Source organism: Poecilia latipinna, unplaced genomic scaffold, assembly GCF_001443285.1.
Source record: "Poecilia latipinna isolate Pla-1442-1.1 unplaced genomic scaffold, P_latipinna-1.0 Scaffold187, whole genome shotgun sequence".
Taxonomy (NCBI): Eukaryota; Metazoa; Chordata; class Actinopteri; order Cyprinodontiformes; family Poeciliidae; genus Poecilia; species Poecilia latipinna.
The window spans coordinates 253,705-265,965 of NW_015112803.1; the positions used below are offsets into that span (position 1 = coordinate 253,705).

At 42.6% G+C, this 12,261-nt stretch overlaps 1 protein-coding gene across 6 annotated transcripts in view; it reads right to left on the reverse strand.

The window, feature by feature from the left end:
- Positions 1 to 9,955: 9,955 nt before the first annotated feature.
- Positions 9,956 to 12,261, reverse strand: part of klhl13 (kelch-like family member 13) — a 37,984-nt gene continuing 35,678 nt past the window's right edge. For all 6 annotated transcript variants that reach the window (XM_015030614.1, XM_015030615.1, XM_015030616.1 and 3 more), the window contains one exon: positions 9,956 to 11,021. In XM_015030614.1, the coding sequence (XP_014886100.1) occupies positions 10,534 to 11,021 (488 nt within the window). In that variant the 3' untranslated portion in view covers positions 9,956 to 10,533. The remainder of the gene's footprint in view (positions 11,022 to 12,261) is intronic.

The window sequence follows — 12,261 nt, forward strand, 5'->3', positions numbered from 1 at the left end:
CTACCTGATTTCTTGTTTTCTGAACCTTTATAGACTCAGACATGTTCCTAAATTAGACTGCACAACAAACACAGTTCTTCTTCTCTGCAGAATTGCAGGCTTACCATAAATAGTTAACACAAACGTTTGATATACGTTACCCGTTGTGCAAAAGTTCAAATGTTTTAAAGAGTTGATTACATATGGCACATAAGCCTTTAAATAATTTGGAAGTAAATTTCTTATAATAATTAATTAACTTTTTCCTCAGTATTGATCATCTCCTAGCATTATTGTTGTCATATTTACCAGATGTTATAGAACATGTTCCTACAGCGTTAGATTTGGCTTGTGCTGAACATTTTCCATGTCTTTTGATCCGGCATGCACAATACCAGGATAACATGCGATATTATTAATGAACATCCCAATGATATTGATTGTGATTAGTATTTCCATCCTCATACATCAGGTGTTGGGATCTGGAGTAAGAACAGTCCATGAAAGTATGTAGTACAGAGAACTTGTATAAGTCTATATTTAATGCAAACAGCCCTTTGTAGTTTTGATAATTTACATATAAACGTTGCAATAAAGAGAGATGCGACTGTGCCTCATTCTGAGCAGCAATTCATCTTGAATCCGCTTCCCTTCCAGTTTAAGTGCCAGCTCTCCAGCAGAATGAAACCTGGAGGGACGTGAAGCTGCAGCTGTATTTAACCCTATGAGGTCGAGCAGTTTCCCCAGAGGGACTGAGCTGCTCCACTTCTGCAAACCTCTCAGCGGGTCCACAGGAGGTTGCTCTTCACTCTCCTGGAGCCTAATTTAATTTTCCGTGATGAAAAATTAACTTCACGCGCTCCGTTTGGTTGCAGGATATTTTCCCCTCGGCGTGCAAACGTCTCCATTCCCTCTGCAGATCGGTGCAGATTTATATTCTTTGCATCCCCCCTGCTAGTCATTGTCAAGGGGGCAGCGGAGCATATCCCAGCGAGCACTGGGGTTGAAGGTAGAGGCGCACCTCTGACAGGGCTCACCATCTGTCGAATCTACAATCCACTTTGAGCTGTGCCAGAAAACTTTTCGAAAGAGAAGACAGAGAAGAAGAGGCAAACGGGACGCAAATGGTTTGTGTTTTTCAGCATCACACGAACAGCGGGGCTGCTTCAGTTTGGGAATTAATTAAATACGAGACGCCGAGACGTGAGCTATGTGCACATTCTGTCCTCCTTTTAGGCTAAACGTAAGACACCAGACTTGGGAGGAGAAGAAGAATTCGTTTTTGAAGAGGAGGATGCAAAACAAAAGAAAAAAAAAGTGACTTGCGTTGAAAGTGCTTTTGGTGAAAAAGTGGGTTCATGGAGACAGATCAGGGATGAAAATGTGATGAAATAATGGAAAAGAATATCGCTCAGCTGCAAGAGTATCGAGGTGAAAGTAAGTGAAAGAAAATGGCTGTCTGTCACAAAATATACAGATTTAATCGAAGCAGATTCATGTCTAAAAAATGGTCAAGTCAAAGTCCTGACCTAAAGTCAAACGAGGATCTTTGGCTATACCTAAAGCGCTGGTATTCACAGACATTCTCATCTCGAGTTGTTTCACAAACAATGGGCAGATATTTCTATCCGTCACAAAGCCGTTATATCAATCGAGACTCGCACACAAGTTTTAGGTTATGATGTGAAAAAGGAAAGAGACATGAACACTTTTCCGCGGTTCTGTAGAAAATGCAGCCGACGGCTGAACTAAAAAACCCAGGACTGATCACTGTCCAGATGTTGAGTAGAACAAATCCCAATTAGTCCTGCCCCCCTCCCGTCTCCGGCGGGGCAGGAACAAGCTGTGCAACACGAGGTGAACCAGAGGCAGATTATTCAGGACACAGTCGCTGCGGGATGGAGAGCTCAGGAGGGCTGCAAGGACTTGACCTTTTCCTGAATATTCATGACGAGGGAGAAAGAGATGCACACCTTTCCCTGGCGCCTAAAAACCCACAAGAACAGAAGCTCAGCTTATGATTCAGGATTAAAAAAAAAAAAAAAAAAAGAAGATTCTATCTTGCATAAAGAAAAATAATACATCAGGATGTGTTGGCCGCCTGCCAGCCAGCAGGATCAATAACCATTAACACCATTGTACATTCAATCAGAGGACAGCAGGGATTTGAGGCTCTGCAGATTATTTCATCATGATGGGAGGTGGATCAGAGCTTTAGTTACAGTAACCGCATCCAGATACTCGCTGCTGCTGCTGCTGCTGCTGCTGCGAGAGATGCTCTCTGACTGACAATGTCATCAGAGCTCTCTCTCTCTCTCCCTCTCCCTCAGTGTGTGAGTGAGTGTGTAAACACACAGAGAGAAACTAGGTCATATTCCAGCCTTGACGGGAAGAGGAGGAGTCGTCTGGAGACGCACCGTGCTGCAAATGTGCGCTGCGTTCATGTGTCAAAGAGTCAGGGCGTAATCCGCACACTCCTGTTTTTATCTGCCTCATGAATCAGGAGAACATGCCTCTAGTGGTGATGAAATCCACAGAGAAATGCAGGTACTGGAGCAGAGGAAGAGGAGGAGGAGGAGGGAGCGCTTGTAATTTCTTGCTCCAGTTCTCTGGCTCAGCGCTGAGGAGACGCTGTTCATTAATACCCAAGACTTCTTTCTTTGGGAAGCACAAAGCTCTGAGTCATGTAATATTGACATTGGCTTGCTAAGAAACAATAGCAGCATGTGGCAGGAATTACACAAAGGCTCTCCAACACAATGCGCTGCACTCCTGTGGCATTCCTGAATACGTGGAGGTTAAGAGTTTTTTTTTCTTTGTTTTTAAATCGCTTCCTAAAGTGCACTTTTAACTCTTTGTGAAAGGTGTGGGACAGAACGTCCCTGATGAGGAACGACGCTTTAAGGAGGCATCTCAGAGCAGCTTTCTGTCTGCTGCAAAGGAGGAGATTTTTTTGTTTTGTTTTAATTTGTGAAAATGTGCAGAGAAAGTTGAACAAATGATGCAGAGGTTGCAGTAAAACAAAGCGCCGACAGCTTTCGGGGCTGATTGATAAGAACAAGCAGAAGCACTCTGAGCCAAATGCAAACATCAGCATGCCAACGAGCTCACTAAGTGGCAATGCCAGCGTGCTGATGTAATGCAGCGTGAAATGCTTCTCAAGTTTGCCGTCGTTGCTCAGTGTGTCACACAGCAGCAAGCGCTCTTGATGGGAATCTAAAAAACAAGGGCAGAGTTTATCCTCTGAGGAGCATCTGCTCTTCGGTCCGCTTTGTTTTCCAAAGCGACCGTCTAGACCCAAATGTTCCAGGCATGAGAGGCAAGAGGGAAAGTGTCGAATGTGTACTAGGGATGCACGATATTGGATCTTTGGTCGATATGCCGATATACTAAAACTTGCTTGACCGACAACCGATACAGATATTTTTTTCTTACTGAAACTGTGTGGCTTTCTCTACTGTGGAATCAAAATACTGCATTGTTTTTGTCAGTTTAGCCTGCTACCAAACGCAAATGCTACAAAGGAGGCTGAAAACGACGCAACACTTCCAACTTGAATTATGCTTAATGTCAAATTTATTCGTGACATTTGCCCTCTAAGACGACGACATTCAAACAGCACAAATTTGATATTGTGCTGTGGCGGAGGCATCGCTGTCAATGGTTTGTCATATAAAATCAACGGCTTTTACTTTGGCGAGTTATTCTGATGAAATGGCCGATATTAAATTTTACAGCTAATATTGACCGATAACAATAACGATACCGATACATCCCTAGTATGGACACCGTATGTGGAAATATATTTAGATTTAAAGTTTTAGCAGACAGAAAAAGTCAGAACTGTACACACACATCTTGACCATGAATCTTCAATTAGAATTAGAATTTTCTGAGGGGCTGCTGGGAGGCTGGAATTGTAGCGTAATAAAAAATGAGCAGCATATATTACATTTAATGCTAATTTTCTCTAATTAAAACAGGACAGGAAACATGCATAAAGACTCAAATACATACATGAAACCCAGCTGATATTAGGATTGATGTTCCTTATTCACAAGCTGCCACCAACAAACTAATCGCTAATTAATTAAACATAATTCTGGTTATTTAACCACTCTTGGAAGAAAAAAAAATCAAAAATAATACAGTAATCAATTATGAAACATTATATTTTTTTTAACTGACATCGTCAATTAAATATACAGCAAATAAGTTGATCAACTAACCAGAGGCAACTCAAACCCGGTGGGTTTTTAGCCTCGATTTAAAGGAACTCAGTGTTTCAGCATCAGAAGTTTGTTCCAGATTAGTGGAACATAAAAGCTGAAAGTTTTGCTTATTTACTGCTTATATTTTTGTCAAATTCATGCCTGTGATGACTGACTGCATTTTTAAACTTAGCGATAAAACAGCTATTTATTGGAAACGCACAAACTTGTTTTCTGAGAGCCTAATCTATAGCTTTATAATTAGAGAGAGACGTTTGCTTTCACTCATATGGCTTAAATCTTTTTTTTTTTAATATATATATAAACCACTTCTGTACTAAGCTGCAGATTTTCCTCTTAATGGCCTTACATACACAGACATAAACACAAGCCGCAGTGCAAACAGAGCAGCAATTCACTGAGGGGCAGATTATTGAGGCTTTGAACCGTCTTCAGTCAGTTTCGGCGTCGTTTGGAGACTGTACTACTAATCATTCAAGTGCAGCGCTAAATTAGTGCCTTGGAGGTGTGAGAACAGGAATGTTTGCACCTGGCCCTGCTGCATTCGTGTTTATGGGATTTTTTTCTTCTCCCCACACCCCAACTTTAGTGCCTGGCGTGACTGAGTTTCTGCTTCTTCAAGGAGAATGTGAAGGTGTTGATTATGAGAGCAGAGAACGTCAGAAGGAAAAGAGTTTCTATTTGTGTAAATGTGTTCAGTGATCCACATTATTCTGGTTTCAACAGAGTTTCAGAAGCCAAATCCTCCCCACCCCCCAACTAATCTGGACCCAGGGGTGTTGGTGGCACAAATCCATCTTCTTTTTCTTTCTTGTTGTGGAATTAGTATTTTGTATTTATTGTTATGGGGATTTAAAGAAAGATCAAAACTGTAGAAATAACAACACACACCGTATGTTTGTCCTAGTTGAGAAACTTATCAAGACTTTATACTTAATCTTTAACAATCTTGGATAATTTCCCACCAACCACAACTTAAAGAATATTATCCAGTAATGAACAGATTTCTCCTGTTTTTGCTTTTTTCTTCTTATTTTTATTTCAGACCATAAAAAAGATTCAGCATCTGGATAACCTCAGAGAATAAAAAAAAAAGAAATTTTATATATTTAAGCTACCCAATCCAAAGTGACCCCTTGTGAAAAAGTAATTACCTAAACCTAATAAGAAGCTGCGCTGCCCCTTGCAGCAACAACTGAGATCAAACATTTATAATAATTGGTAATTATTCTAGAGGAAGTTTGTATCACTGTTCTTTGCAGAACTTTTTTTAAAAATCAAATTACACCAACGGATTGGACAGCAGGAATGGCCTTTTAACATTTTACCATTTGAGCTTAAGCATCGACTTTAACAGTGCCACTCCAGAACCTTAGTTTAGTGTTTTTGTTGCCACTCAGAGGTGGGAGTGCTTGTCCAGTTTGGACCCCTGTCCTGGTGCAGAACCAGATCGTCGTTTTCGGACCTTAGCTTAAGGGCACGGTTGGACGTTCGTCTACAGGATTTTCTGACAGAGCGGAATTATGATTCCATCGATTAGTGTTTGTTTCTGAGGTGATGAAGTTCCAAACGGGTCCCGAAGCATCACACCGTCGCCACCATGTTTGACTGTAGCGACGATTCTCTTTTCATCAAGTTTTCTATTGGTTTTAGACACAATGGCATAACGAGACACACACCGTCCAAAACCATGGACGCTACTGTTGCCCTGGCTCTTTCTTCTTGTTGAATCGTGAACTCTGACCTTTTCACAGTATATGTGATTTTCTTTAGGACCCAATGTGTTGCTTGTTGAGATGTTTTAACCCAACTAATGTCAGATTTTAAGTGATATCCTGATTCTGTAGGCCTGGATTGTAAACTTGAAGTCAGCTTTCTGAAAAGTGTGGATAATTCATGACTTAAAAAGGGGGATGATTACGTTCCATACATTTCCTGGCTGAATTTGAGGCCTTTTTCCATCTAAATGAGTGAAATTATCATTTGAAAGGTGGGTCAGATGTTAGTTTGGTTGATCTTTCTGCACGAGTTCTCTCCAGATACTTCGACTTCCTTCCACAGTCCAGAAACATGCATGCAGGTTAATTTGTGTCTCTAAATCCTGCTTAGTGTGTGCATTCCTGTGTGTGTGTGTGTGTGTGCGCGCGCACGCGCGTGTGTGTGTGTGTGTGTTTACCCAATAGACTGGCCTCCAACGACCGCTGATAATGGGAAACAATCCGCCCCAGCGGTCCTGCATGAACAATGGCTGGATCCTACAAAGACTCCTTTTTCAGTGACAGAAGAACAAAGCAGAGGAAAGCTCTGAGGGGGGAATTCACCTTTTCACATCACTAATTTCATAAAAGGAAATATCTGGTGACCTGAACACCTGTCTGATGAAAAAAAATGTAATTCCCGTTGCAACGTTTTCTTCTGTTTGCTGTTTTGATTCTTCTCCTTCCTATTCTCACTTTCAGCGACGTTCTCAAGATGCTACAGGAATGTAAATGTCACCCAACTGAGTGAATTTATGCACAGCAGGGTTCCTCCCCCCCATTTCCAAACTGAAAGCTATTTACTCAAATCCCAGGAGTAAACAGCACTGTGAGCAAAAAAGGTTCTCCTTAATTGTCTAAATAACTTAGCGTAGCTGCCTCGAGTTTTCGACCAGCTTCCTTCCACCATCCAAAAATAATTCACATTATCGACTCCAAATTATCTCTTTTGACCGCCTTGCCCAGTGATAGACTGGTGACCTGTGACCACTGGAGACAGGTACATCCTTAATAAGTAGATAAGTAAAATATTCTAGACTAAATCCAGTTTTATTGCTGATTAAGTCGCCAATCTCTGGATTGTGACGGGCCATTGAGATGCAAATATGTCTTCCCACTGATAAAAGGTTAAATTAGTAATTTGTTCTGGATTTCCACAGGGATTTAATTCCTAAGTGTAAAATGAGATTATGAAATCTAAGGGGCAAAAACGATTTTGGGGATTAAAAACAAGTAAAGACTAAAATAAATATGACAAAACGACAAAAATCAATGAAGCCAAACAAAGTTTTATGTTAAGATGAATATTGTGATGTGCTCTGAGACAAAACTTGTTCACTGAAAAGTTAAGTTAAAAATTAAAATTAATGTAGAAAAATGTTTTTGGGAGTGTAACAGCAAAAAAAAAAACATCAGCATAAATGTGACTTTATAGTGTGACCTCTAAGTTAACATCATGGAGTTTATATTTAAATCCAACATCAGTATTTGGTTAAAACTAACTTTTTTATGCTCTATATTTTGTTTATTTAATGACTTTCCAATTTTGAAGATGGGGATTGCTCATATGGGCTTTATTCAATAAGATATGATTTTATTTTCTGAAATGTAAAAAAAAAAAAAGAGAGATAGATAAATTCCCCCTTTATAGTAATGCGACCAACTGCAAATAAATCCCGAACGAAAGAGCTGATTAAAGGAAAAAGACAAAATAATTGCAACATCCAGGTCATCAAAACACGTTACGCAAAAACGACCTGATCTAACAACAGTGTTTAAGGGACAGAGGAACAGAAGAAGCTCTCCAGCATGTCATTAATGGGCTATAATGAGAATATAACGAGCTCTTAAAGCTGCGGACCAAACTCACCTGATGATTACACAAACCTTTTGTTCTCGCCAGCAGCATGAAAGGACACGTCTCGGTCACCATATGCTGCCATTAAGGCCTTAATCATCCAGGAGCAGATGGGCAGATTGCAGGCGACGTTACCGTCTGCTGCGACGCCCAGAGCAGCCATGACAGCGGAGGGAGCGCCGGCCCCGGTCACCCGCCTATTCACATCACCGGGGCGAAGATCTCCGCTTTTGTTACGGGCCAACATCACTACATAGGGCCGCTGCGGCCACCGGGACAATGCAGACTTCTCAAACACTTTGTGCTCGAGTTGGATGAATTCTGTGTTTGCAACAATTAACGGCACAGAGATAACCTCCCACACTCAAGCTTATTGGTCCTGCTTTTACTTCGCGGCTCGTTCATTACAGACAGGTCCACAAACAATGATAAAAGAAGCCATCCTCCCTTCTTCTGCTGATTAATGAGCTGAGGGAGGGTGCAAATGTTTCACTGGAATGCAATTATCCCAAGGACTGGACTAAATCCAAAGCAACTATTCAAGTGAATGTTACCCAGAATGAATAAAAATAAAAGGTCCGATGTAAACGAGAAAAAAAAAAAGCCACACCCAGGCTCAAATTTGGATAAACCTCCAATAATATTCAACTAAATGTCCCTGAATGAGCCAAGTACCAAATATACCCATTTTATAACCACCATAACTTGCTGCACTAATTCAGGTAATATATTTATTTGACTGCTATTTCAAAAGTCCAGATTAAACTGGCTGGTTGCCACCCACTGATTAAACTTCTGAGCACAGTCCACTGATCTTCAACAGCGTTAATGTCTGTCTGGGTTTCAGGAAGAGTCCAGAAGCCTAACTTATCCATTTCAGAACCAGATCGTTGCTCCGTTGGTGTCCAGGTAGTAAGCATCTGACCCAGACGGTTACGCCATGTGACGACAAGAAATCAGTTTGGATGTTCAAGAATAGCCCTCAACTGGAAACTCCAGGACCAGTCTCATTCTCCACGGTGGAGTGGGTCCAAACCAAATGGTCAGATGGCACAAAGTCATAGCTATCTGACAAGAAAAATGTTTGAAGGCTTTCAAAACGTAAGATTACAAAGCCAACTGTCAAGTATGGTGGTGACAGCATAATGCTGAGGGTCCCTGTTGCTGCCAAGAATCCAAACGGCTTCAGTCAGAGAGGCCGCTTGAGCCCAGAACGATACCAGGAAGTTGTTGACGGCTACAAGCATGTGGTTTCTGTGAAACTTGCCAAGAAACATTTCAACAAGTGTTACCACAAAAAGTACAAAATGATGTTTTTATTCGATTGCTGTAACACTTGTTTAGGGTTTTTACCCATAAACATTCTCCAAATTCTCTCAGCCAGAGCCAAATGGCTTACTCCACTCTTGGCTTATTTGGTGTTTTTTATAGTACTGGATGAGTCAAGTTGGAAGAATAACACATTTTGGGATTCGTTTAACAAAGATTCACTTCTGCCCAGTCACTCCAAGCAGAAACCTCATGCTGGTCATCAGCTTGGTTACACTGAATCATGTTTCTTAAGCACAGTTTTTCACAAAACTGCCAATTTGGTGTCTCAGAAACAGAGCATCCACCCTGATGTGACAAGCGTTCAGTAGGGTTGAAGTTATGACTGCATGGAGGCCATTTCATTCCCCGGTCCCAGGATCTGGAGGTAGACCGATAGCCCGGCTGTGTGGGAGCGAGCTTTGGCATCTTGAAGTTCACAGTTTGAGGCCCAAAGGTGAAGAAATGAGATCGTCACTGGTTGCAGATCAGTTTGATCGTCTCTTATGATGCCTTGTTCTTCCTGTCACATACTCAAAACCATCTCTGCATTTTCCTTTAAATTACTAAAACGGTTGACAAAAGTCCTTAAATCTATATTTTTAGTAAGAATATTTACAAAGTTGAATAGATGAGAGAAAAAGCGCAATAAATCCAAATCTGTAAATGCAATTCTTATGTTTTAAAAAGAAGAAAACACATAAGTTGTTATGACTCCATGATCTGTACATACTCTCTTCTCATTGATCAACTTCCAGCTTTAGATGTCGAGACGTTCACCTCAAATCTGCCTCGGTCAATAACCACGACAACCATTTTACTTTTTTTTTTAAAATCATGTTTATTAAATTTAGAAAACATTGTTTCGTTAACAGTTTCATACCAACAGCAGGAAAGAGCTGAAACTGTAAGGAGACGCAGATGGGGCCAGGGCCAACCCCTGAGTTAAAAACCGTCAGCTCTGGAGCTCTTCTGTCACTATTCCTCCGTCGCCTGGGGTCACCTGTAGTTCAACCTGGCATAGAGTAGAAGAGAGTCACAACGTAGTCAACGTCTCAAGGTAGAACGCCAAAAGAAACGGGACGTAAGAAAACTCTGTGGACATCAGGTAGAAAAGTTGATTTGCAAAGTCAAGTTTCAAGTCAAGGTATTTCCTGCCAAAATATGCTGAGTATGCAACGTTGACATGTAATTAGGTTGCCAAGCCATGTCCTATGTAGACTTTATCACTCAGGGAGAGGTTTCTGCACAGTTTGTAGGGGCTGTGGACTCAGGGATGCAGAACGGATGTCTGAGAAAGAAGTGCAAACAATGTCTATAAGGAGTGTTTATTGAGAAGGTTGCATGGGGGAAGGTTAACGGGGGTTGGAGCAGACCCGAGCCACCCCCTCGTTATTTATCAAGGTGCTGAAAGGGGCGACTCTCTGGAGGGCGAGCCCGAGATGTCCTCAGGAGGGAAAACTGTGAGCGTGCAGGCTCGGATCCCGCCTAGCGACTCGGGCAGGTCAAAAACCTTTTGCCACTCGTCTTTCTCCGGGTCGTACTTCTGTACTATTTCCACCATGCAGCGATTGTTCCACGAGTAGCCGCCCACGACGTAGATCTTGTTCTCGAACACCGCGACGCCGACGTCGCTCTGGCCTCGCAGCATGGCGGCGATGGGCGTCCACAGGTCGAGGGCGGGGGAGTAATACTCGCAGCTGAGCACGTCGTCGTAGTCGCTGGTGCCGCGGAAGTGATTGCCCCCGATCACGTAGAGGCGGTCGCCCACCGTGCACATGCAGTGGAGGCCCCGGACCGTCGTCATGGGCGCCTTCTGAGTCCATTTATCCGCATCTGGGTCAAAGCACATCAGCTCCTTCTGGAAAGTGTCATGAGTGATTCCCCCTGCAGCAAAAAAGACAGTAAAAAAAACCCCTAAAATTAATCCTCAGTCTGATCGTCTTTGGGGAGGAAAACACTTTATGGACTCGTTAATCAATCATTCACTAAATAACATCTTTCTAGCACCAGCCTATAAAGTTGCCCCAGGCTCTACAGTTTTAAAACTCATCCTTCCACGATCCCCACACTGCAAATTCAGCCAATAAACAGATTAAACAGTAATTATACAAACTAGAGCAACATCAGCGGTTGCTCAGCCTCTTTTTAACACTCATTGTGAACAGTCGGTACAAAGCGGTGCGTCGTTTCAAAGCCCCTGTTAACATATGCGCCAACAGACGGGAGACGCCGGGACACAAAAAGCTGATGGAAAAAAAAAAAAAAAAACAGAGAGGAAAAAAAAAAATACAGGGCATGTCTACAGGGAAGGCTTAAAATAAAGAGGAACACAATCCCAGCATGCATTTGGGTGGGAGCCAGCTCGCCCCTCCTCTCCCAGCCACACACACATAGGCGGGGAGCAAACGCAGAGCAGGATTTGCGGAGCGTGCCGTTCTCAGGCACAATCCCTCTTTTTGTTGCCGCCCAGCGATCGTGTGCTCGGTCCATTGTTCCGGTTTAAACTGTGTATTCAGCTGCCATGACTCGGATATGTGATGCTGCACCTTCTTAACTGATCAAATGAAGAGATAGCCCGACTACTTTATCCACCAATTGTATGAAGCCATTATGAACCCCCGACAAGAAAAACAGCGCTGGAGTTAACTCCGGATCTTTGTAATTCCTCCTCAGAGGGTTGTGCTGCTATTTTGATCCAGTTCAAAGGGTTTGGCCTTTTCTTTGATATGGTGCCGTCTGATCAGGATCCCAGTGTCTCGATGTCTAATCAGCAACATTAGAGGGGCACTGGGACACAGCACGTTTTAACCGAGCCGATCTCAACCTTCAAAAACACCAACTAGAAGCCAGTGCCCTTCATTAGTCGCCACAGGACAGACTGTTATTGCATTTCATGCCATGTGCGCCCATATGGTTCTATTTCAAAGCATTTCCCTGTGCAGCCGAGCGGACGCTGAATAACTGCGGAGTCATTTTGTACAAGCAGTGACCTGGATGAATGAGTGCCGGTACACCTGGGACTCCGGCTGGATGACGGAGGATGGACAGAGAGGTGAAACCGACGGAGGACGGTTTCTATAAACGTCCAACAACAATCGCAGGTGTGAGGAGTTGAGATCCTGCG